The 27,763-nt window shown below is 25.6% G+C and overlaps 1 protein-coding gene across 1 annotated transcript in view; it reads right to left on the bottom strand.

Moving 5' to 3' along the window:
* Nucleotides 1–26,587, bottom strand: part of LOC148233525 (uncharacterized) — a 41,080-nt gene extending 14,493 nt beyond the window's left edge. The window contains exon 1 of the mRNA XM_088190057.1: nt 26,270–26,587. Within this exon, the coding sequence (XP_088046183.1) occupies nt 26,270–26,284 (15 nt within the window). The 5' untranslated portion in view covers nt 26,285–26,587. The remainder of the gene's footprint in view (nt 1–26,269) is intronic.
* Nucleotides 26,588–27,763: the final 1,176 nt, after the last annotated feature.

Below are 27,763 nucleotides of genomic sequence, written 5' to 3'. Positions count from 1 at the left end.
CCCACCGCCCTAATAGGATCTTCGACTTCCCATAAAAATCCAATTTTACAGGTCGTTCGCCCCTTCGGTCCTTTGATTGTACTTGGCCTCCTAATCATCCAAAGTTAATTCTAAACCACCCGCGGACACGTCAGATCCTCTACAGATTAACTAGACTAACGAGGAATTTTCGAGGAGTTAAAAGTTCACTCGCGTGTCTGTCTACCATTATCATCTATCACGGCCTTCTTATCTTCGAATGTAAATTAACTCACGGGATACCTTTTTGAGTGTTTGTTTTTAGAAGAGCTCCGAAATTTATCTCATTATAAGCACATACCAAGAAGCACTTAGTTCTAGAGGTGATGATTTCACAAATTTGTAGATTGTCTTCTTCCACATGTGGAAGCACGCGACTTACCGGAAAAAGTCGATACTTTTCGACTCTCACGGTAAATCATTAACATCCGCACTTATTAAGGCCAATCTTCACAACAAATCATAAGAAGGCAATTAAAGGTGGACTCGGTGCTCTACACGCAATTGTTCTATTGTTTCTAATGACACTATCACTTGTCATCCTGACGGCTGTCGTTATTTATTGAATGCTTTTATAACTGATAGTGATTATGGATAGACATTTGTAAAACTTTTTTCCAAGTTCAAATTTTTTTTACTGTATAAGGCAACGGAAAATTAAATAATTTACTTCACAGAAAAATTTTCAGGATATTTCAACATTTTATTTTTTTAAACAAAAATACAAAATTGCATTATAAAGAAAAATGCATTGTATTAATCATTTATTTATTGTATAATATATCTTCAGATGTTAGATAAGCACGTTGCAACGATGTCAACACAATCAACAACTACTAAAAATCAGTGACATATATTTGATCGATTAAAACTATCATTACTGCTTACAATCAATAGATGTCTAACTAAATTTAATTATTAGTATAATAAAATATATGAGCACCGTCCCATATATTTTCTCTAGTTCCTTGTAGTTATCATTGAAATCATTAAGAAGCTGGAGGACTACTGCAAGAGCGCTGAAATCCTGACCGTGATGGGTAAGAATATGGAACGCGATAGCGACACTTTAAAATTCGCAGCTGAAATCACCGAGCATTGACGGATTGTCGACACCGTCCTTTAGCAACTTCAAAAAGTGTTACAGGTATTAAAAAATACAGATTTAATTGGACCATAATGACGAAATTTATACATGAGATCCGATTGATTTAGAACTCATCATCAAACAAGCACTGAAAATCAGAATTCGATATTCAGAGACGGACCAGCCCGGATCTTAGCTCGGGTCCACCTCAGCCGCTTGAGACGATCAGTTTATTATAGCTTATAATACAATCTACAATCTAACAAGTGCTAGAAATTCCTCGGAAGTATAATTTGTCTCGAAGACCGTCCGATTGAACAACCTTGAAACTGCAGCAGCTCGCTGTGGGAAGCTACCGATGAATATGCACGCTCGCCCCGTGGCAGCCACGAGGCGTAATTGTGGCATATTTGTGCCAGTGAAACTTGTGGATGTGATTCGGACCAGATTCGCATTGTGGCAGAGTCTTCTTCATCTTCGCGACAATGGCGCGGCGGCGGCGGGTCTCCCATGAGCGTGGGTAAGTGGCCCAAGCCGTGGGAACGGACCCACTTCTCCTGCCCGCCGGTCGATTGTTGGCGACCCCTGGCGGCACGCGATCGGACGCGCGAAGACCGAGCATCGCTCACCTCTGACTTATAATAAATTGAACCAATGTTTAAAGGGCGATTACCGGAAGAGCTCGTTAGACATAAGATTATATTTAAAACATAATTGTATGTTTTCAAGTGTTTTGTTAATTAAAACTAATTAAAAAAATAAATAGTTTTTTATATATTTATAATTCTGATCGATTATCCTAGATTTACGTAATCTTATCGCGATAATCGAAATAGTTTGTACATATTAAATATATTTTTTTCAATAATGAGCTACTTCAGTTATATATGTTTAAGAAAAATACATATGGGGTCCCGTCGTCGTTTTTGGTATAACAGGTAATATCATAATTAGATAAAAAAATATGTAATTTAAAATTTATGGTATATATATATATATATATATATATATATATATATTTACCTTATATTAAAAAATACATATAAAATCATATATTGACTATGATATTCCATCTTAAATTACCATAACATATTTTTTAAATAAAAGGAAAATTGAAAAACTTTTAGGATTCATTTGATCTTCAGATCACATTTCACAAGTTGTGAGTAGCTATTTACTTTCTGTATGTTTAACGTACCGGCAAACAATATTAAGTGAATACACTAAAATTAAGCATACTACTTTATAACTAATATTGATTTATTTGTATTGAATTTAATCAACGACAGAAATCAAAATATTGGTTTAAAATCGTGCAGTTAAAAATATTTTTAAACGTCTTAGTTAATATGGTACAAATTCAAACAAGAAAATGACCTGGAAGATGTAATCTCGAGACAATTAAAAATCAATAATAAACAGTGAACAAAAGGTTAAAAAAAGTGAGAATCATTAGATTGAGAATCAGATTTTTTTCTCTTAATCTTGCACTTAAATTATACGTTTTTTAGTTTATTTCCCTTAAATTATAATCATCAGCATTATATTTTATATTATTATTATTTTATATTGAAACTAAACCAATAATATGTAAGTAAAAATAAATATATTAAGACTGAGACAAAAACATATAATCATTGCCACATAAATTTATTACATATTAACAAACATAGTTTGAGGTTCAAGCGGGTGGAACCGAAATAAAAACTCTTCGCGCGGCATGCAATCGTTTTTCATACAATAAAGAATATTATTGTTATTAGATATTCCAAATCTTAAATTGAGCTGCGAGAAAAACAGAAAATTAATGAAGATAATTGTCTTTGTGCATCTGAAAGTTATTATTTGATAAAATGCTGAAAAGCATGCAGATATTTTTAAAGTAAAAGATGCTCTATAAATTATGTAAAAAAGTGTATATGAATTATTAAAATATAATATACATATTTATTAGGAAGTTATAAGTCTATATTTATTTTACAAAAAACATATTTTAATTTATATTATTAATAAATATATATGTGTTACTACCATAACTTAAATAAAAATAATATTGATAGCACTCTATATTAAAAAAATATTTTTTAACTAATGTAAAAATATATACAAATTAAATAAATTAATATACAGACCCACTTTATGAATGATCGATCACAAAAAAAAACAATGCCAAACTTTACACACTCTAAAAATCTTAATCGCTTAACAAAAAAAATACTATAAAATTCGTTACAATTAGATCAACAAATTGACTAAATCGCCTTCGATTAAAAGCAATGAATTATCGATTTTTGATGTAACACAAATCGTGTTGCGTTTCATCTTCATCATAATGAACGATAATCGATCTAGAGCTTTCTCTAGCCCTGTTTTTTCTCCATTATTGGGCTACTGGAGCATAATCGAACTCTACTGCATAATCTGCGTTATACTTAGACGTGTGTAAATATGCGATGCATAATTAAGTTGCATAAAAAAGTGTAACAATATGTATAATCACTTTTTGTGCGAACACAATGGGAGGTAAGAAGTGGAAGAAGAAAATCTCTCGTTCGTTTTCACGAGCGATGGGTGATTCAGCATTGTGAAATTATAAAAATGTATAAATTAAAACAGCTTATAAATTAAATATATTATGCACAGTTGCAGTCTTTACTCAAAAGATTTAGTGCAGTTAATGAACGATTGCAGTTGAAACTGTAGAAGGGTTTTACGCTTTGAGTTATTGCATTTTTTTTATTAAAAAGAAAAATTAGACTCAGTAATAAATACTGAAATAAAGTCATATAAACACAGTTACTAATTATATATATTTTTATCAAAACTGATGTTATATTAAATTGATTTTTACAAATATATCCATTTGATCGTGTAGCGTAAAATTGTTAACAATTTTATCGATGTTTTATTGAGTTTATCGATGCTTCAAAGCAATTTTATCGAACCATTGTAACACCTATCCATACAAGAACTTCGCATGTATTAATTAAAGGTAATAAAGAAAGTCTCGATAAGACCTTTCGGCTGCCGCGTGTTAAATGGATAACGATTAGTATTCTTAAACAATACTCGACAAAAGAAGTTATAAGATAAACCTTGACCTCTGTCTGCAAAACGAAAGCGACATCACTGGGATGGGAAACAATAACAATAATCGGTGTGAAGTTTTAGCACACGTCAGCGGTTAACTGTGTTTCGGGAACGAGTGCCATACGATCATCGACATCGAGTTAAATCATGGTGAAATCATAAATCGATTATAAATATTTTTTAATAACGCATAATACATTTATGAATGAGCAATTTCAGAATATGTTTCCATTACTTACAAATTGATGGTCGTTTAGAAGTGTTTTAATATTATGACTAGCTACAGTTTTTTTTTAGATAAAATGTATAAATACCTATTATTTCTTTTTTGTAAATTGTACTATTAATTCGAAACTTCTCTTTCAATAAATAGGTTAATTCTAGTATATATTTTAATTTACTAAGATTTTAAAATTACTATATAATCATATTTTTATATATTTAAATAAGCTTAAAATCATTACAAAAATTGACTAATATTTAAAGTAATTTAAGTGGCAATACAATTTCAAAATCCATAAATCTAAGCTTTCATAGCTCTAAAAACGTTTGAATTAATTTATCGCACTCTTTGGAAAAGCTTTATCTCGAAACGTAATACGTATCACTTTCTCCAAGCACCGTATACAATATATAATATATTTTTGTTCACACACAATGAACTGTATTCTGTTCACGCGTTCAACATTTTAGCCATGTGACACCGGAATTCCATCGTAAAACTTTATTGTATACATTTTACGCGACAAGAGCTTTTAACGGTCTGTCAACGTCATTTTTTCTTTGAATATCACTCTTGTAATCTTTATTAATTACTGCATTATAATTGAGAGCTAGTGTTAATCTTAGAGCTACATAAAATATTTTTAATAATTGTTATTAATCTAGATGAACTTGGAGCGACTTTTAAATCCAATAAATCTGATTATATGATATAATTCTGAATAATCAAGCTTTGAAAAATGTTAAATGAAATGGTTCAGAAACCATTTTTTTATTTTTATGCAATAAAAAGTAAGAAAAGACAAGCATATTTTTGGATATTCTACTAAAAATATTATTTAAATGCAGACAATGTCATTGTATTTTAAGAAAACAAACTATGCAGTTTTTATTTTTATAAGGACGCGTAGCACAATTTTCTTTAGATTTATTTTAATATCATAGTACATATAAAACTTTTTTTTAAAAAAAATAAAAATCATATGTATTTTTTTATGATCAAATTTAAATAAAATTATGGAAAATTGTACTTATTCAGTTTTAAGATTGAAGATTATAATTTTGTAGTTATTAAAAAAAATCGACACATTTTCTTTTATTGAATTTTTTACACATATTTAATTTTTTTGTTATAGTCAATTATAATAATTTGATATAGTCAAATAATTTAAAATATGATTAAATAGAACTATTTCATAGTATTCCTTAAAGAAAAAACTGTATATTTATCAATAAAATATCATTTCTGCAAAAAATATTTGTATATTGAGAATTTTTGTAGCGATTTTCATACATAAACAAAATAATTTAGAGCCCTAAGATATGCTTAACAACTTAAATGCCAGCGACTAATAACAAATTATTTTTTAAAACAATTTAACGATTTATTTATATATTTTTTAAATTATTAAAGATTATTCTACTAACTTCATTTATCAATAAACAAGTATTTTGTCACTAAAAATTCGCTGGCGTTTAAAGGGTTAGGATAACTCATTATGTTTAGCATTGCTTTATATTAGATAGCATATATTATATTTTTTAATAGATTATATTTATAATATTATATATAGTCAGTGGCGTAGCTAAGGGCGATCCTTAAAATTGCTGCCCCCCCTCCCCATACATTTTTTTGCTGGGTCATAAAATCAGCATTTCTTAAAATAATAAATTCGTTATTATTAAGCTCTTGTTATTCGTTGATTTATATATGTTTTAGTGCATTCAGGGTTAAAAACTATACTAGACGATCCCATCGCAAATTTGCCGCCCCCAAGCAAGTGCCGCCCGGGGCGACCCGCCTCCTCCACCCCCCCATAGCTACGCCACTGTATATAGTCCAATGCTTAAAATGTTTATAGCAAAAATATTGAATAAAACTGGTTATAACAAAAAACTGTACATTTGTGAAACAATAACATATACAATAATAAATTCTCTATATATTAAAATTTTGTAAAAATATAATGAGAATATTTTTTATACAGAAAACTTATTAATCTAGAGCTCAAAACTCAGTATTAAATTAATAAATTAGCAAAATATGTACAAAAAAAATTTAAATATGTATAAATATCATATTCTAATATTATATTATTAAGCTTTAAATAATTTAATTTAATATGAAATGTTTAATCACTGATTAATGTATATAATATATGCCATATGTTTTATGGTATGGTATATTTTATTTATTATATATATTAGTGCAATGATTTAATTTTTTTATGTCTCTAATAATATTTTAAAAGTTAAAGTCTAAGGAAATATAATATTTTATTAATTTTAACAAAAAAATTGTTTCTTTAACAAATAATAAAAACTAAAGCAATACATTATCTACACTAAGCAATAGTAAAAACCTATATTTTTCTATTGCTTAGTATAAACCTAAAAAATAAATATGTTAAAATAAAATATTTAGATTTTTTGCAAAAAATGTTGTGTATAAAACAACTATTATCAAGCTTAAAGCTCACCGTTAAATTAATTTAGTATGTACTATAGAAGCATACATTTTTAGTAACTATTTTCCTAGCTTAGTAAAAAATTTGACTTGAACACAATATCTTAAATAATTAATTTAAGTATTTTTATTTTATTTATTACTTTAACTTTTAAATTTACTCTCGAAAATTAAAAAATGATAATCATCGATTTGTTTTTATTTTATTGTATGTATTTTATTATATGCTTTATCTCGTAATAAACGTTTATGTTTTTTAATTTATATACTATAAAAAAACTAGCTAAAAATCGCCACAAAAATATTTTGCATTGCTTTATGTATAGATATCATATTTTTATTATATATTTTAATGATTTGCAATCTTTATATTTAATAAAATTTTAAAAGTTTAACTTTTGGACTAGAAATAAATTAACAAAAAAAAACCTTCAAAGAAATGCGTATTTTTATAAATTAATGTATGTTTTATGGTGTGATTTATTTTATTTATTATATGTAGTTTAATGATTGAAAAAATTTATGTCTCTAATAATATTTTAAAAGTCTTGCAAAATATATTATAAAATTTACTATAATAAAAATTTATTGATAAAAGAATAACAGAAGCAAAAGCTTTAAATTTGTTAAATACGTACTATGAAAAAATAACCATACTAAATCGCGACAAAAATGAATTTTGCTATCTAGTGACGTTAAGAAAATTTAGCTATAATTAGGTTTATTGTTTGCAAATTATTTAGGTTATCAAGGTTACAGTTAGTTAGTTTTTTTAATCATAAGAATTCGATATCTTATAAAATTTTAATACAGTTTTTTTATTACATATTAGTGAAGTTAGTCAAGAAAAGTCTATTTATGTAAATATTATAACAATATCTCAAATGTACACGAAATTATAGTAAATTGACACCATAAGTTAAATAGTCATAAACTAGTGTATTATTCATGATAAAAAAGTGAAAACATATTTATTTTAATACGGTTTTTTACCAAAACATTGCCCATTGTAGTTCAATTTTTTTTACTAATAAAAAATAAAAAAGCACGCGTATGTCTAAATCGTTTAAACCGCAGAAAAATGCAGAGAAAAGAGATTTCTCTCGCAAGTAATTCATTCTCTATGGCAAAAGCCCTCCAAAACTAATGCAATTTCGTTAGAAAATTATGCACGAATCGATTCGATTCGAAGATGTAATAAAAATAACCACAGGCAAAATAAAAAAATGTAATATTTTTTCGCGTCCGATCAACATACTGAATATAAACAATTTTATCGCTAAAAAGAGAAAATTAAAAAAAAACGAGGAACAAACATTCAGATCGATACACATAAAATTGTTTGTTTGACATAGTTCGAGAGTTGGCTCAGTACCAGAGAGAAATTCTAAACAAATAATACACACTGTGAATATTTCAACGTAATCGTCGTGAGAATTCCAATACGATTGAACGTTATACGTGTATAAATGTATATTATATAAACCGGGTGTGTAGTAATTAATATTATAGAAAGACGTGTAAATTGTTACATGTAAAAATATAAAAGAAATGATGTGTATAATCATCAATGTACGAAGTTAATACTATGTAACTATAACATAACAATGCAATCTTTAGAATGAAATATATTATGCGAATATTTAATCTTTAATATAATTGGGTTAAATTCCAGCTCTTGATTAACTAAATTTAACTAGGGATCAATTAAAAATAAATTTATGCCTCTTAAGCATTTTTTGTTTATATGTACTTGAATTTAAGTTTCTGGAGATTATTGGGTCAATATAATCACGCGTAATATTTTTTTGCTATGATTATGGCAATGTTCTTTAATTGGTGGTATTAAAAATTTACAATGAAGATTTTTAAGGTTAGCATAGAATGGTGTGCTATCGCTATATTTAAAAAAAAATCAGAGCTTAGAAAAAAATGTTTCACTGGTGTTACTACACATAATGAAAGCATATATTGCTATCGCTTTAATTAACTAATTATACAATATATTTTTTAATGCGCTTTTTCTGGTGTATAAGTCTTTGGGCCGCAATGGCGGCAAGCCCTTCAAATTAAGTTCAGTAACATATTTACTAAATTTAAGCTTGAAGTTTAAATATTTGTCGCCTACCTTTCAATTAGTGTAGTTTTTTGCATGGGTAGACTTTGAGTTGTAAACATATTTTAAACTGGCACAGCAGTTAAAAAATCTAAATCAAAGTAGTGTTTTTGCTATATTTCATGAATATATTTTTTATGCATGTGATGAAAATAAATGAAAAGATAAACATGGAAGTTCATTTAAAACTATCTTGATTTATTAAATTTATAATTTTTTAGAACGGTATTTTTCTATATTTTCTTTAAAAACTTTAAAAATAAATGTTTTTTTAAAATAAGATAGCTGATTAGAACAGATAACAAGAAACTTAAAATATTTTTAAGGGCAATATTTAAGAAAAGCTTTGCAAAAATCTAATTAAAATTATTGTCACAAAATCCATTAATATACTGCAGAACATGATTTTTTACCATGAATAAGATTTTTTTAATTTTTTTTGTAGCTATTATTTTAATATCAAGATGCCGAATTAAGTTGATTTAAATTTTAACCGAAATATACACAATATAGAAGTAATTTTTAAAAATAGTTTTAGGAAAAATAACGATAGTTATCATTGGCACAAAAATTGCTATACCTAAATAAAATCAGTTTTTTTATTAAAAACTAGCAAAATAATATCGTATTTGAAGTACTTTAAATAAATTACACTGTTTTATGATGTAGTCAATTATTTGATAGAAAAAATATTTATGAAATAATTATAATGTGAAAAATCGCTAATTTTAATCTCTGATAATATAAAAAAATGTTAACCTAACCTAAATATCAGATAGCTGCAATCAAAATAAATTCTTGGAAATAGGAAAAATCATAATTTTTATACCAAAACATAGCATGAATGAATTTAATGTATCATATATGCTACAAAGAATCATAGATAAACAATATCTTATTGTGATTATAAATAAGGTAGTGAAAAATTAAAAATTGTGTTAATAAAACACAAGACAATTAGTTTAAGCCGTAAACTCTTTCTATGATTTTCTCTCATTAAAAATATTTTTTATTAAGTAAAACAAAAAGATTTGGTATTCGATTCTCTTTCAATTATGGAGCTCAATAGAGACGTCAATTTGACACATTGCCAACAGAAAAAAAAGCTTTATTTATTACCATTTTATCACAGTTTCGCCAAAGTGAAACCGATAGTCTCATTCGACATTCCCATGGCGTAAATGTCGCTTCGTCTTCAGAATAGAAATTGTCCTTGTTTGGTAACAAAAAATCAAAAACAAAGACAGTGACTCGCATGCAAATTCAACACAGGACGATTCAGCTGTCAGATTTAAAAACCATTGTTTATGCAACGGCAATTTTCTTATGTAACCATTGTAAACTAAGAATAACGTTATTGTGACAGATGATGATATTGATATTTGTGTGTCACTGTAGTTTTTGCAACAAGAAAAGCTATTGAAAGACAGACAAACAAACAAAAAAGAGCGAAAGTGAATCAACATATTGTGTTTTGTATGAATGAGATGTTATTTTTAAAGCTGATGGATAGTTGCATAAGATTGGTCAAATTATGTTTGTAAAGACAAAAACAGAATGTGTTCAATTATAATTTTATAAAAATACACATTATAGTTATATTTACATTTTAAAAAAGGTCTAAAAAATAGTGAAATCGTGACATGAAAGTATTTTTTTTCATACAACGTCGAACAAAATGGATCTTGTAAACCAGTGATTATCTGATGATTATCTGCCATTGTTTTGGGTGTAATAATAAATTGTACGCTCCAAGGACCTCTTTGGACCTTCAGGTACGTGTGTGAAATTTACACAGATTTTAATTTATATTATTAATATTTATAAACATAAAAAATATATACGAATATATACTGTATTTAAAACACAATCAACAATGTATCTATTGTGTCGAATTTTAAGCAATTAATAATTCATTTTTATGATAAAAACCTTGATAGATAATTAATCCTATAACTAACCACATTTACAATATTTTTTTATAATTTAATAAAACAGTCATAACATATAAGAACGTCTTTTTCATATATGTATGTATATAAAACTATATTATTATTCATGCCAATCTAAAACATACAATTTAATAATAATAAATTCAGAAGCCTACAATAATTTGTTTGTATGTATTTTTAACATCTTAAACACCGGAAGATTTCAATAGGTCAAAAATTAAATTACAGTAATTTAACTGTACGTCTTAATAATACAGTACACTTTCTATACCAAATTATGATATACACATTCGGTGTTATTATTTTATTCCTCATATTATAGTAACTTATTATAATTGAAGTGGTCTTATTAAAAGCGAATTCAGAGACATACGTATAATCAAAGCCTAGAATTTTTATCATTATATGTTAAAATATAGATACTTTGTGAAAAACAACAGCAGCGTGAAATTTTCCCGCAGTCATGTGAAAATTCACAACGATACAGTTTCGCACGCGCTTTTTGCTTTACAATTGGCGAAAAAAATGACACAACTTTTCACTTCGTATATATTTGCGATGCAATTTTTCCGATGTGCGTAACTAAACCGATTGGTTTTAATTGCAATATACGTACGACATTACGCAGCTAAAGCACGCGCTACACGTAACAAATGGAAAGTGATGCGGAGACACAAGAAAATGCACTCAAAGAAGGGAATTCGTTGCGATAGGATTAAGTGACTTTAAACGTTTCTAAAATAATTGTAACCTAAATATTATTGAGTTAAATACCTAGTTAAATAAAAAATACAAGGAAATTTGTTGCAAATATTCATTTAAAGGTTCACAGCGTAGGGTACCTGAGTATTGCTAAGTTGGATTGAGGTTGTGAAAAAAATCAAAATGATTCGATTGTGGGATAATATACAAAGTTACTGCATTTTTATCAATGTAAAAAATTTACACATAGCGTCTTAATATAAAATTTGAGCCAAATATAAAAAATACAGGTCTTAAAAAGTATTATTAACCACGCCAAAAAACTTTTTTGGCGTGGCAAAAATATTTTTTTATAAAAAATATGTTATTACTATAAAATCATAACAAAATATTAAGCCATGAAATGAGATGTCTTACATTTTTTTCGGTAAGTGCTTATTTATTTTATTAAAAAAATATTAAGCCGCGTAGTGAGATATCTTATATAATTTTCAAAAAATTTATTTGAATAATTGTTCTGGCTTTTGGCTTTGTGATACTAATCAAATCTGTATATCATTAATTTTACAGTATTCTCAGTCCTAAATATTGATGAAACCAAATTTTCACAATTATTAATATTTTTATTATTATTCAATACACAAAGATATTTCACACACAAAGATGGCTTTTATACTTTTGTATTTAAATGTGCAATTTTACTATTAAATATAGAGCATTGAAATATTGTTTTTATTATTTAACAACAAAATAATAATTTTAAGCTACAGTTAAACTTAGTCTAAATATAATAAAATATAACAATATATTTAAATTATTATTATTATTTATGTTATTTTTTTTTCAAATAACGACAAATAAAAATAAATAATTATATAAATTAATGTCAATTCAATGTCAATAATAATAACATTAAAATAGTTTTAATTTACATTAAAATATTTATGATTTACTCAAAAATATTGTTGTATTTTATAAACACATACTTATGTTTAAAGTGCGCTGATTTAACCATACATAAAATATTTCTAATTAATTTATATATTGTAAGTATAAGATATTTTAGTGATTTATCAATTATATATAACTAATCAAATTCAACAAAATTTACTAATTGTTTCCTAAACATGTAAATATTTTTTTGTGAGAATTTTTATATTTTTTTTCTGTTAAAATAACATTTTTTTGTGAGAATTGGAATTTTGTATTTAAATAGTATAAGTTTTAAATAATTTCTCTACTTTATTTTAAAGACAAAAGAGCTATTCCTAATCACATTTTTAAAGCGATTTTTTTGGATTTTTTGTTATATAGGTTTTAGAGATATTATATAGATTTTTTTAATTTATCGAAAATTTGTTTCCTTTTTATTTCAGAAATAAAATGTAATTTTTCATAACCTGTCACAGTAAAGTAATAAAAAAATCTATGTATCCTTACTTTTATATCGTTGCGAAATCTTTATATTATTTTAAGAAATAATAGTTTTGAATCAGCAATAAAAGTAAAATATTTTTCAAGTAAAAAAACTGAAGTGAATTATTTCTAAAATCTTTACATAAAAACTTTTTTTTTAATATAAAAATTTTAACCACAAAACATCTAAAAAGTAACGTAAAAACGGATATAATTAAATCAGTAATTTTTTAAAGACATTTTTGGAAAATTTAGAGGTTGGTTTTTTAAAGGGTGATTTCTGAATTTTAGGTTATTTCTTAAGCGTGATTTTAAAAATGTAAAATTCTTTGATGTGTATAAATAAGAAAGCTAAATGTGCATACATATATACTATAATACTTAAAATACGTTCCAAACGGTAAACAGTTGCAACGCGATTATTGCACATATCATTCTGGCTGCCAATTTCTAGGTCAACCGTGTTATCTTAAACTTTCAACTTTTAATATTTTTTATAAACGGTAAAAAAATACTAAATATTTAATTATAGAGTTATTTTACCGTTTTTACCAAAATTCTTTACATTGTTATTTACAGGTTTTATTGTCAAAACAGTTATTTTTAAGCACTTTTCTAAGTCTTTTTACTTTTTAATCAAATAAAGAATTTTTAACAACTTTTTTCTAAATTTATCTACGTTGCATTAAACAGATATAACAATCAAATCAGTTATTTATATTAAAACTAAAACTATTTTCTTTAATATCATTTTCAAAGTATTTCATTAAAAAATTTTAGTTTTTGAAAACCTTTTGAGTTCTTTTTTAAGACTTTGAAGTCAAAACCCTGATTTTTAACATTATTCGTGAAAGTTTTCTGCATTTAATTTAAATAAAGATTTTAGATATGTTTTACCAGTTTTTTTTTACTTAAAAATACTTTTTGTAGTTTAAGAGTTAAAACTATTATTTCCTAACTATATATAATATATATAGATTTCTTTAATACTAAACTGTTTAAATTTTCCAATTTTTTAATGTTAATTTTGACAGGTTATAAAACACAACTACTAACTAGCTATTTTAAGCTCATTTTCAAGGCTAAATTTTAGTAAATTTTTTTCTGTGATAGAAAAAAAGCAAATTTGAAATATAATATATATATATATATATATATATATATATATATATATATATATATATATATATTTTAATTTTCTACGTTAATTTTTACGTATTTTTAAAAACAATTCAGTTAATTTTAAGTACATTTTAATTGCTAAATTTTTGCAATTTTATTTTTAAAATAGAGATATTTTACCGATTTTTAACTATTTCTTTTACGTTGCAGTACGCAATTATTTTATTACATTTTTGTACAGATTAAAGAAGACCAAAAAAAAAGATAAAAATCTTTTTGTAGATAAATTTTACAGTTAAAACTGTTATTTCATGATATTTTTAGGTCTTTAACCGATTTTTTCTTATCAAATTTCTCTACTTTACTTTTTACATATTTTCTAATTGAGCTATGTCTGAAAACAGTGCTACGAATAGAAGGTTATTTATAAGATATTATTTAGAATAATACAATAAGTTATCAAAATTTAATAAAAATAGCACAAATAAATATAATCATAAACTTTGCTTATAAAATAATAAATTAAATATAGATGAATAAAAATATTTACTAAAAATAATTAGTCACATTATTATATTAATTATTAAAAATATATAATATAATAATATTTAATCTATTATTTTTAATCGTCTATTAATTTAATAAAATATTTACAAATAATGCGAAGATAAATATAATTTATTACTGTCTAACGTTTTTATAGAAAGAAAAAAGTGTTATATATAACATGAGTATGTTATACTGCACATATTCTCAAGCGAAATCATTTCCTATCTGAATTATTTACATCTTTTCTAATATGTAATCGTACTATCATTGCGAATGTGAAAGTGAAGACGAACCTTCCGGAGAATGTGAATTGAGATTTTTTCATCTCCTCTGAAACATCATCACGACTTTGACGGTCATTTTCTTTTTTACATAATCACACAAATTTTCATAGTGTCAACGTGAGAATAGCTATCGGAAAAAATAATGAAAATTTTCAATAACGTAACTCTAAAATAATCATTTTAAGTATCGATGACTTTCACTGGGATTCAATTGCATTTAGATCTGCCAATCATTACACGTGTATTATATATTTTTTTAGATTCTTTCACTTTTCAAAATGATCGATGACCGACCAAACGAATGTTAACCGTACATATTTATGTGTAGTACGTGACTTAACTGTTTTTTTTATTTGTTTAGTGTGAGATCGATTGTTTGTATTAGATCGTTAAAATATAATGAAAAAAGTTGTTGAATATTTGTTATATTAATAGTGAACGTGATATATTCAACCGGAACTGGTTCAATTTATTTCTGTTGTCGTTAAAATAACTAATACACACTTTTGTGTTAAATTTACTGATTAAACAGGTTAGGTTTCCTATAGAACTGTCTTAGAAAATCAATCATCTTACGTCCGGTATATTTTTGAGAAGTGTTTAGAGGCTATCTAAATTTTAATTTATTTTAAAACAAAGACTAATTACTGTGTATAATAATATTTTAGACAGAATGATTTATATTATATATTAAATTACATCCTGATTAGTTTTAACTTTAATAAAATCATTTTTAGTTGAGCTAAAACTGATGTCATAGAAATTAGCAACACAACAAATTTTAATATTTTTAATACTGCTCTTAAAATTTCACAGTCAATCTAATAATCAAGACTAAACCGATTCCAATGATTCAAAGTCATGAATCATTTTTCACTTTCGTTAGACGAGATGACCCATCCGAGAACCGGAAAAACACGATTATGCATCATAATTGTTGCCGGTTATTGGTAACGGATTCTGCGGCTTGTAATTGTCTGCGGAATGAAAGTGTAAAAATTTATAATAGCCATAATATGAATTGCACACGTACATAATAAATAATGACATTATATGCTCGCGATTGATTATAATCGGTTTAATGACAAGAAATGTACCGACTATGATATTTCCTAATATATTAAATTTTATTTAAAAGAAGAAAGTCATAGCTTTCCTTCAGAGAATACATTATGAATAGTAAATAATATTGTTACATATAATCCAGATAATATTTGCGCAAAAATAAAATTTTATTAACAATAAAATTTAATAGAAATTGCTATTATAATCTTCAAAGTAACATTTGTATACAAATTTGATTCTCAAAGAGCGGAAGTTTTCAAGCGCAAAATTTGCAATTTTCTAAGATTTTAGTTTAAAATATTAACTTTGTATACATAAAATAAACCATTACGGTTAATGGGTTAACATGTCACATAGAACATATTTTTATTTTCAAGCGTCGTAAAATTCGTGAGCACATATGCCAAATGCCATCGTTTTACACTTGTGACAAGAGTGTCGTCTCATGAACTTCAATTACTTCCAACAACGGGTTCTGACCCATCATGTATTATGTGCGTTCTATTGTTAAGTTTCTCCGGATGAATGCAGCGAATTATTATGGAGGCTAATGGTATCTTAACCGCACTTCTAATTTATATATCTAACGAAGAAAGTGCCATAATGTCGCACTTCTTTGTCTCTAGACTTGTGTTATATAACTTATGAAGAAAAATAATTATAGAATAATAGTATCTTAATCGAAAGGTAAGCAAAATAAATTTTAAAAATCCGAAATTTTTAGTTTTCGGCAATCAAAGTGTTAACCTATTCGTTGCCGAAATTTGTGAGACGAAGTAGAGCGAAAGAAAGCATTGAAAAACTAATGGCGAATTTATTAAGTGGCCATTGAAAAATATGTATTATAATATATTAAGCACCCAGTATATAAAAAAATATCAGTTGATCACTTGTCATATTTTCCCATACTAGTAATTTGTCTCAATTCGAATACATCATCCATAAACCCATTTTTCAAACTCCAAACGTTATTATTTTTATATGATATCGCTCGCGTGCCATTGTTTCGTACCCCGCAACGATCGTATAATTCACGTGGGAACTTTCTGCGCGAATCTTTACTACTGTCATTGTTCTTGCATATGCGCGCTCCATTCAATGGCGTCAATCTGATCTGCGATTTTATTATTCGTTCATATTAGATCCGATTAACCGGGTTTAATTGTAGAAAGTCATCCGGAGTACACCGATAACTCATGCGACTTCCCGCAATTGAGGCCCGGCGAAGGTGACGCTGCAACGGGAGTCTGCATTATCAACCAACAGTTTTTCGATGTTTCAATTGCTTTTTTTTAAATGCATATATCACATTAATTCAAAAATTTTCATGAGCTTATATTTAATTATATATGTATATAATTAAATATGGGATTTAAACAATTAAAATAAAAAGAACGTATTTAATTTACAATACCTAAAATATACGAAAAGTAACGCACGACTTTGATTATTATCTGTTTAATATCTGGTTATTAACTGTTCAATATATTATCATGAATATTATCTAATAAATATTTCGTCCAAATCAATAATAAGATTGCAACTATTACAAATAATTTAGTTGAATAATGAGTTATTAGTTATTCAAAAAAAAAGTTTTCGAGATCAAAGCGCAATTTTACAAGCGCATAGCGTGAAATAACCGTTGAAATTATCATATATCTGTACATAAATTAATGAATTCCATAGATTTACAAAACATAACACCTTTATTTATTTTTCTAAAATAATTGTATATATGTGTATATATTAAGCAACACATACGAACTTATATAATTAAATGTCACAACACATTTATGGGAAGAACATGCTAACTATTAAGTTTTATACATTCTTGCCCTTAAAATAGTGAATTAAATATCTTCTAGCAGTTTTTGTACAAACTCGTCTTCGAAAAAAAATCAGATAATATAGATACTAAAATAGTACCTTACTACTTGCTTTCCCCAATATTTTTAAACCATTTATAAAAATGCGAGAGAGAAAGAAGAGAGGGGTATTAAAAATATCATTTTACATGTAATTAATTTGTTGAAATTTGAGAGAATGGATTGGGAAAAAATAAAACCGGTTTTACGAACTTGAATAATTTTTTTAAATAAAACGCATTGTGTAAATTTTGTTTTGCTATGATGTAGAGCAAGTTTACATGACATATTATTATGTGAGAGTTTATATATCAGGTATTTAGCACTTTACAATAAAATAATTGTTTTGATTATTTTCATTATAATTATTTTATACAGATTATTACATACACGCAGTGTACATCAAAGCAGCACAAAGATTTTTTGTATTAGAGTACGCTCGGGATAAGGATTCCGGTTTTTTATTGTGTGCGTGAACTGTGTGGCTCAAAACAATTTCGCTCAGAATATTTATTTTTTTTATTTTAAAAGAAAATATATGTTTATTTAACATATATACATCTGAGCTAAGTTGTAAATTTTAACGGACAATTAAAAATATAATATATAATCGAAGAAACTAGACATTGATGTCATTAATTAAATATTTGCAAAATTCAAAATCTTTCACTAGTCAAAAAAATAATGAAGTCTTTAGCTATTCTTCAAAAGCAAAAAGATATAAAATGGGGAAAGAAATTATTCGCAGATTGTTTAATGGCTCGACGACTCTATTAAATCATTAGAATCCATTGAATAAATTAAAAAATTATCAACGGCGCAACGATAAGAATAATAACTTTTTTAAGCCTTACAGAGAATAGTGTAAAAAAACTAACAACGTACGGATTAATGGAAAAATAATTAAAATATTTTAATCCACGGGTAAGAGAACGAATAACTTACAGTGTATATTTGAAGCCTTGATATCAATTAACCCAGATATGCCCAAGAAATTTTGTTCTCTTAAAATTTCATTTATAAATAACATGACATGACAGTGGGCATATCTGGATTAAACCAATATCAACACAAAATTATTTAAAATAAATCACTAGAGAAGATCGAACTTCTGTGCCACACTGCACTTTAATGACGAATACCAGCGTTGACGAATCAGCGACTGTCCTTAAAAGAGAAAGCGAGACAACGAAGTACACGCTACATCGCTTCTCCGTCTCATATACATGTACACGCACACAATAACAAACCGGCATCCCTATCTCGAGCGTACTCTATATGCATACAAATGTATTATTACTTACTTATTATTGCAGTCTGCTATAGAACTATTTATTACCAATCTATACCCTAAACTAAAGCATTATTCAAAGCTTGGGTTTCTAGATAGTAACATAAACTTGAAGGGATCTAAATACTACTAATCTAAATCAATAATAAATAAGTAATTAAATATATTTTTAGTTATCTAAATTCTAATAATTGTATTGTGGGACAATTTAAAATATAAAGTAAAATAATACATAAATATATGTACAGCACTTCCTTTTATTCATTGTCACTGCCAAAAATACTGCTAATCATTTTCATCATATCATACATACACAAGATAATATCTATATGAGAATTTCCTATAACAAGATAAAAGGTTGTCGATCTCGTATATATTTATTATTATCGTAACACTTTTTTATTGCGACCTTGAACAGGTAGGAAGTCGGTAGATGCAAGTGCAAGTCTGGTACTACCTATCTACCAATACTAAAATCCACTTTCTACCAACGATCTCGATAACTAATTTTGCGCAAACTGCCAATTGTGCGCAATTGATACGAGATTTATAATCAATGATATGCAAATGTGACGCAATGTGGGAAACTCCGGATATGTAATATAATGGTATAATTTTGATAATATATTGAGAGAAACTGCAGTTTGCAGTTATCGTCAGGAGAAAATTGAAATGTTGTTAAGATATTATATTATAACTCGATTGGAAATGCATGGTAAAGAATTTTAATTGACACTGTGAAAAGATGATTGGACAATTACGATTCATAAATATTTTAATTAAATATATTTGCTTGGAAAAAAATTAGAAAACTAATTGCTACCATATTTTTTATAAATTAATATAAATAAATATAAAATACACGTGAATAAACTTTTTTATGTATATTATATTTTTTTTTTAAAATGTGTATTTTTGTATAATGTAGATTATATTTTATTTATTTGTTATTATGTTTTTATTTCCATAATAAATAAAGATTCAAAACCTCTGATTGCACCATAATGAAAAAAACTGTATATATTTTTTAATCTAGTTCAACTCTAGTCTGTAGTCCAACTAAATATTGATTTTTAAATTTTAAAGTGAAAAATAAAACGGTTAAATACAACAGTAAAATTTTAGCTTAAATTCTGTGGTAGTAAAATTTTGATAGATAAGTTATTGTGTTACTTTTTATAGCAACTTATGTAGATCTGAAGCGACTTTAGTTCTCATTATTTATAAAGTCATTAACTTGATCAATACAAACATTAATTAACTAATATTTTTGAAACGATACGGCACAATTTTTGTACCACTTTTACTATCTTTAATTAACATCATTCACCAAAACATATTTATTTTATAATTTTCATAAGAGCACCCATTAAAAAATAACACAACCATAAATAAACCTAATGCATCCATTGTTTACAGTGTCTGATCTGCAAAATTTTGCCGACAGACCTAAATTTCATAAAAAAAATCCAATTACACCACATTATCCGCTATAAATTCCCAAAACCGGTTACTTTTGCACTCCTATATTTGCAGCATCTTTTGTATTTGTGCCACAAAGAGCACGTTTCATCTGTTAGAGAATTGACCCTAGAGATGGTAATGTCACGAAACGAACCTATATTTATTATACGGAAAAAATATTTATGGATAGAAGTGCTTCCAAGACGTCGAAATAATTAAGAGAAAGTATCGAAGGTATGTTATTTAGTTATAGTTAGTTTGTTATACATGTGGACCAGTCTTAGCCGACATTTTGACAAATGGATAGCGCCAAATGAATAAGTGGATCGGATATGATTAAAATTATGACCACTACTACTAGTAATTATACAAGTAACATTATTTAAATTTCTAAATATACTACTAATTGATGGTACAAATAAGAGGAATTCATAGATGAGTTATATTATCATAATCAAGCTATTTTAATTGTGAAAAATATTTTATTGAACATAATTTTCATTAATCAGTGTGAGAAGATTAAAAAAGTTTAAGATCAAGTTTAAATTCAAAAAAAATTTAGTAACCCAAAAAATAATATTTTTAAGTCACTTACTTTTGCTACTAATATTTATTTTAATAAATAAATAAATTGTAAATATTTAAAATTCATGTTTTTTTGTACAAAATTTTATAGTACAAAAAAATATTTTTATCAAAATAATTATATAAAAAAAATATTTAATGTTTTATTTATTCTAATAAAATTAATTGCGTAGCTAATAATTAGAGATATTCATAAATTCGGCATATAAATAAATTGTGTATAATTTGATATATTAAAATCATGTTTAAATAACCTAATGCATATTTAACGTCAGGCTAGTTTTAAATGCACATTTGAAATATTGTATTTATAAACGTGTATAAAAATCTAAATCAAAATAATTTTGGGGAAAAAATATATATAATATATTAAAAATGCAGTAAAAATCTAACGAGCTATTTTTAAACGCGTTATATAAATATTATTTATCTATATTAATTCTATAAAAATAATGTTAAATATGTACCATTCAAAATATACAATAAAAATGAAAAATAATTACAACGATAAAACTATTTAAGAAAAAATTGTCTAAAATATATATAAAAAATATTGCTGTTGTCCAAATAAAATTATTAACAACAGTAAATATTTATATACTAATTTTATATGAGCCCCCCTTTACATATCATTTATTTTAAACAGTGATACAACCAAAATAATCACGTGAAAATATTATTGTAAATTATAAATAATTTACTAATAATTAACCTACTTATAAATGTGTTTAAAAATAACTAACAATATTTTGGCTATTAATAATAAATAAAGATACATATAATTCATCTAAAAATATGAGTAATAAAAAAAACAGTAGTACAACCAAAATAATTATGTAGAAATATTATTTTATATTTTAAATAATTCGCTAATAGTTAGGCAACTTATAAATGTATTTTAAAATAACGTTTTTAAATCACTAAATAACTAATTAATATTTTTTAAATTAAAAAATATTTATTAAAGGTGAAAATGTAAATAAAAATATAATTTAACTAAAATAAATAAAATAGTCATGGAGCTAATAAAAAGCAACATAAAGTTACCACTAAATGCAACAATTACATATTGATTTATTGTCTATCTAAAAATAAATTGAATTACAAGGAAAATCTAATGTATTTAAAATATGTATAACTGTAATTCAATGAACTTTAGCAACCGAAAAGACTACTTTTACTAACAGTACCAAAATAGTTTTTTTATTATAAATTTATCTGAAAATCGCGTTATTTACAAATGCCTGAAGAAAATGAAATAAATTGCATGTATGTCATTTTTTATTAAAATATAACATATAATAATCAGGACAATTTGTAAAATAATTAATATAAATAATTATTGAAAATATTTTATATTTTAATGTAAAGAAAGTCATGATGCTATAAAGGCTGCTTTTAAATGAGCCATTTACGTATTATTTTATAAATAATATTTATGTTTATTAAAATACTAATAATAGGAAATACCAACTTAAGAAAATAATTATGTTAAAACTACTTTATTATATATTATAAATAATCTTGTAAAATAAATATTGTATTGAATATAGTTTGAGCTACTTATAAAGTTATTTAAAAATAAATTAAAAATATCGCTAAAAAATTACTTGCAAATACAATAATATTCAAAATATTTTTATATAGGCAATATAAATATTGTTTCTTTATAAAAAGTTTAAAAATTGTTATAAAATCATAATAACGAAATAAATATATAATAGGTAATATTAAAATAAGGCTACTTTTAAATGCACCATTTACACACTATATCTAAAATAATTTAATGTATAAAATTTTAGAAAAGCAATTTGAACTAAATAAATATATTTATTATTGAACCGGAAAAATTAAAAAGTTGTAATGTAAATATTTTGCACTACTTATAAATGTAGTTCAAAATAATATTTTACAAATAACTAATATATAAATATGTAGAGCACTTTTAAATGCCTTATAAAAATATTAATTTTTAATAAAAAGTGTAAAAAAGTATTTTATAAAAAATACAAATAAAAATAAAAAAAACTTTTTAAATGCCTGAAAAGCTATATTTGTACCAAACGTATTTATATAAAATAAATAATGCAATAATATAAAATAATAAAAAATATTTTATAATAAATATGCGCAGCTTAAACTAGCCCACTAATTTTTACGCTTCACAAATCAATGTCATGAATTATTTAGTCCAAAAAATATTTTTATTAACAATTAAGCCAACATTTCTCGTGACTGATGAACGACTTACTCGTGACCGCCAAACAAGAGCAACAGTAGACGAAAGCTGTCAAAAAACTGATAAAACTCAAAAACGTACTTAGCGTCTACGCAGCGTCGTGCCACCGAGCGTAAAAGGTTGAAAAAAAGATAAATAAACGCCCATAAATCACAAGAATCTCTGCACTGAATAAAATAAGATCGACAGTTTGTAAGGTTTTTTTTTATATATTTTATTATGCTGTTTGGTTCTCAAAGGTCACGTCGGCGGCACGCGATCCTCGCGTTTACTATCGCTGTTACGAGTCATTACTGCCAGTGTAAAATGTTGTATGAAATGTGTTTTTGGAGCGCAAGAATCACAGATGTTCGTCGAAGATTTGTATATATAAAAATGTTTTCAATGACCAAATGGTCCTAATGTCGAGTAATATATAACGTGACCCTGTTATAGAAAACTAGATTATGATTGAGATGTAATTGTATCAAAACATGTATCGATAATATAGTGATAAAAACATGTGGTGTATGATTGTAAGTGTGTCCATAGATTTACACAAACTTTCTGATAAGGTACGAATCTGACACTAATTATCTAAGTGATTTTATGAAAATTATTATTACTTTCAATTACTTTATAAAACACTATTTGCCATTATAAATCATGTGCATTTGCATATTGTACGTAATATAAGAAATATCAAGTAAAAACATATTTGCAATCCTATCATAAATTTTCACTTCTATACAAGCTAAGTAAATATTTAGTAGTATACTAGTACTATATTTTGCTACTAATATTCTATAAGAAAAATAAAATACACTAGTTAAGATCCAAAATACAAAAACACTATCAAAAAAATTTGCAATAGGTCAAAACAGACACATTTTCAGGATTTTTCATTTCAGGTATGAAATCAAAAATGCCTAAGATAATAAATCGAATAAATATTTTTCAATGTAATGACACTATTTATGTACTTAACAATTATTTGTGATCATAATTTTAAAGAAGACTTTGATTCATGAATATTTTTATTTAAAAAATATATTATTAATATATATTAATTGGGCTACTTTTAACTGCGCAGTTGCTTAGTGTAAATATTCGATATAATAATGAAACAAACATTTACATATCTAATTTAATATTGGTGATATTTTAGTTTAAAAAATAAATAAAGTGACTCATTTAAATGTAGCCTATGAGTCGTTTTAATGAATCCTTAATAGGCTACAATTAATTAATCCTTTAGGCTAAATTTAAGCGTCCTTTGCTTATTTTATTTATTTACAATATTTTTAATAATAAAACTTTTGCTTTGCAACTATCAAGAAAGAGTTTTATATAAATAAATATGCTCGATGGTGTATTTATTCTACAACATGTACCGTTTTAAATTTAAGTGCTTTTTTAAGTTCTTGGGGCTACATTTAAATGCTCATGTTTCATATAATTAAATATAAAATAGACAATAATATTTTTTCAATAATAAAACTATTGTTTTGCTACTTTAAACAAATAGATTTTTACTGTATAAATAAATATATTTGATTGTATATTTACAGATTGCTTAAAAGTAAACTAATAGTCGTTTAAACCGCTTTTATGTTTTTGGAGCTACATTTAAACGCCCATTGCTTATATTTTTTAAAGTATTAATATATATTTTTTATATTCTAAATTTTGCTTTGGAATTTTTAATAAAAAGTTTTGTGTATTTCGATTAAATATTTAGTTTACGGCGTGGATCATTTAAAAGTAGCCTATATGTCGTTTAAACTGATTTTATGTTTTTAAAGTTAAATTTAAGCGCCTATAATTTATTTTAATATAATTTAAAATACACAATAAATAATCATAATTTGATTGTTTTGCAGCTATTAAGAATATGTTGTGTAAGTAAATATTTATTTTTGTAACGTGGATCGCTTAAAAGTAGCCTATGTGAATTAAAATTGGGGCTACATTTGAGCGCCCATAGTTTATTTTTATTCAATCTAAAATACAAAATCAATATTTTTTAAATATGGAAATCTTTGCATTGCAAGAAAATTATTGTATTATATATATAAATATGTCTGATAAATATTATTTTATTTTAAAATAGCACTGATTTGCACATTTTTATAAAATATGACTTAACTACATATATATTTTCGGGCTACTTTTAAATGCCCATATTATTTTTTTACCGTGTAATATGAATAGTTTTTACATTTTACTTTAAAATATTAATTTTTAAGTAAAATGCAAATGTAATATTTTATTTTATAAAGTGGATCGTTTAAAAGTATGTAAATTAAAGTTGATTTTAAGTAATTGAGGCTACATTTGAGCGCCCATATTATTTTTATTATTTTGTGTAAAATACAAAATCAATATTTTTTAAATATTGAAATCTTTTCTTCGCAAGAAAATCACTGTAGTATATATAAATATGTTTAATGAAATTTTAATTTTATTTTAAAATAACCCGGATTTTGCAAATTTTTATAAAAAAAATGACTACTACATATATATTTTCGGGCTACTTTTAAATGCCCATATTATTTTTTTTCACCGTGTAATATAAATAACATTTACATTTTACTTAAAAATACTTTTGATCATTTAATGACATTAAATTGTACCAAAACTGAAACGACTACATTTTAATATACCAATGCTTTTAACTCATAGTTCCTATATATAATATAATATTAACAAGTAATGAGCTTTTTATTAAACTAAATCAATCACTCTCTTACCTTTTTAAAGTCCATTTTGAATCAAAGAACAATTCCTTGTCGATCAGAAAAGTCGATCAATCACAAAACACACTTTCAGTTTCAATCCGTCATTTATCCAAGGGTGGTGAGCTTTCAAAAGCTCCCTCAGAGCTTTTGGCACAAAGTAGACGTAAACGTGTTTCCTTATATCACATCACTTAATCCACATGTTTGTTTTCAAAATAAAATAAAATAAATATATTTTTGGGTGCCTTGGCGCGAAAACGGCGAGCGCGTCGTGAAGTTGCGTTGTGTTTCGCCCGAGTGCAGGCATTCAAATAAACCGATGAGACAAAACATGACGCTCTTTATAGCCTTTAGAGCCATTTCACTTCTTCGTCTTCAGGTGAGGTCGGCTCGGCCATACAACACCGGAGTTTAATGGTTAAAGCCGGGCTCATAAACCGCACGCGATTTTAGTATGGTAGCAATACAACGGAGGAAGTCTATCATCGTTTTTGAAAAAAAAAAGGTATTAATTAATAATATTAATTTAATAAAATAAAAATTTACATAATAAAAAACGCAAATTATAAATATTATTTATATGTGTCACCCGGCTTCGCCAGGGGCCAAATTAAAATACCAAAAATCGTAAAATGAATTAGATTTGTAACACACACCCAAAATATTATGTTACTTGCTTAAAAAGAGATAACCATAATATACTATATATGGCATATATTATTTTTTTAAATATCATAAGAAGAGGAACTTTAACTATGATTTTATATTTATATATTATTTCTTAAAATTGACTAAGAATTACATGAAAAAATATTTAACATTATAAAAGGGCTAATTTAAAATGCGCCACTCAATATTTGTTAAAATAATATTAATCTACTCACTGTAATGGTGTAGTTACATTTTACATTTAAAATTCGCATAATTTTTAATAGCCATTCGATATAAGTAGTAATAACTAATGTGGAAGATTATTTAATATTTTATTAATAATTCTTTATTTTTTTTACTACTCTGCTCCGACATGGTTTAATGCGAATTTCATGACTTCAGAGCTCACAGTACGAGAGTACTGTGCTGTAAGCAAATGCTATTACGTGTACTATTACAAAAAACGCCTCAATATCGGAAAACGTAAAGAGAAATTTTATTTTTTAATTAAAAACTAAATATATATATCAAGTACAATTTTTTAGTATTATAAATTTGTTGGCTATGGTTAATTAAAAAATATTAAATTAAAATATAAATTTGTATGAAAAATCGCGTGCGGTTTACGATACAAACAAACTAGTTAAAGTGCAACATTGTTAAAACTAAAACAGCATTTCTCAATTAACGCTGCGATTTATCTAACTATTTAATTTATTTAATATGCTAATAATAATATTTATTGATCAAATAAATATTTATATTACATATATTTTAATATATATTAAAATCTTTCCAAAATCATGTATCAAAGTCGCTTAAAATAAATCTTTAATATCCTAAAAGGACACAAAT

Source organism: Plectrocnemia conspersa, unplaced genomic scaffold (genome assembly GCF_051122295.1).
Source record: "Plectrocnemia conspersa isolate PC_06_02 unplaced genomic scaffold, ASM5112229v1 ptg000008l, whole genome shotgun sequence".
In the NCBI taxonomy this organism is placed as follows: Eukaryota; Metazoa; Arthropoda; class Insecta; order Trichoptera; family Polycentropodidae; genus Plectrocnemia; species Plectrocnemia conspersa.
This window is presented reverse-complemented; position numbering and strand designations above follow the sequence as displayed.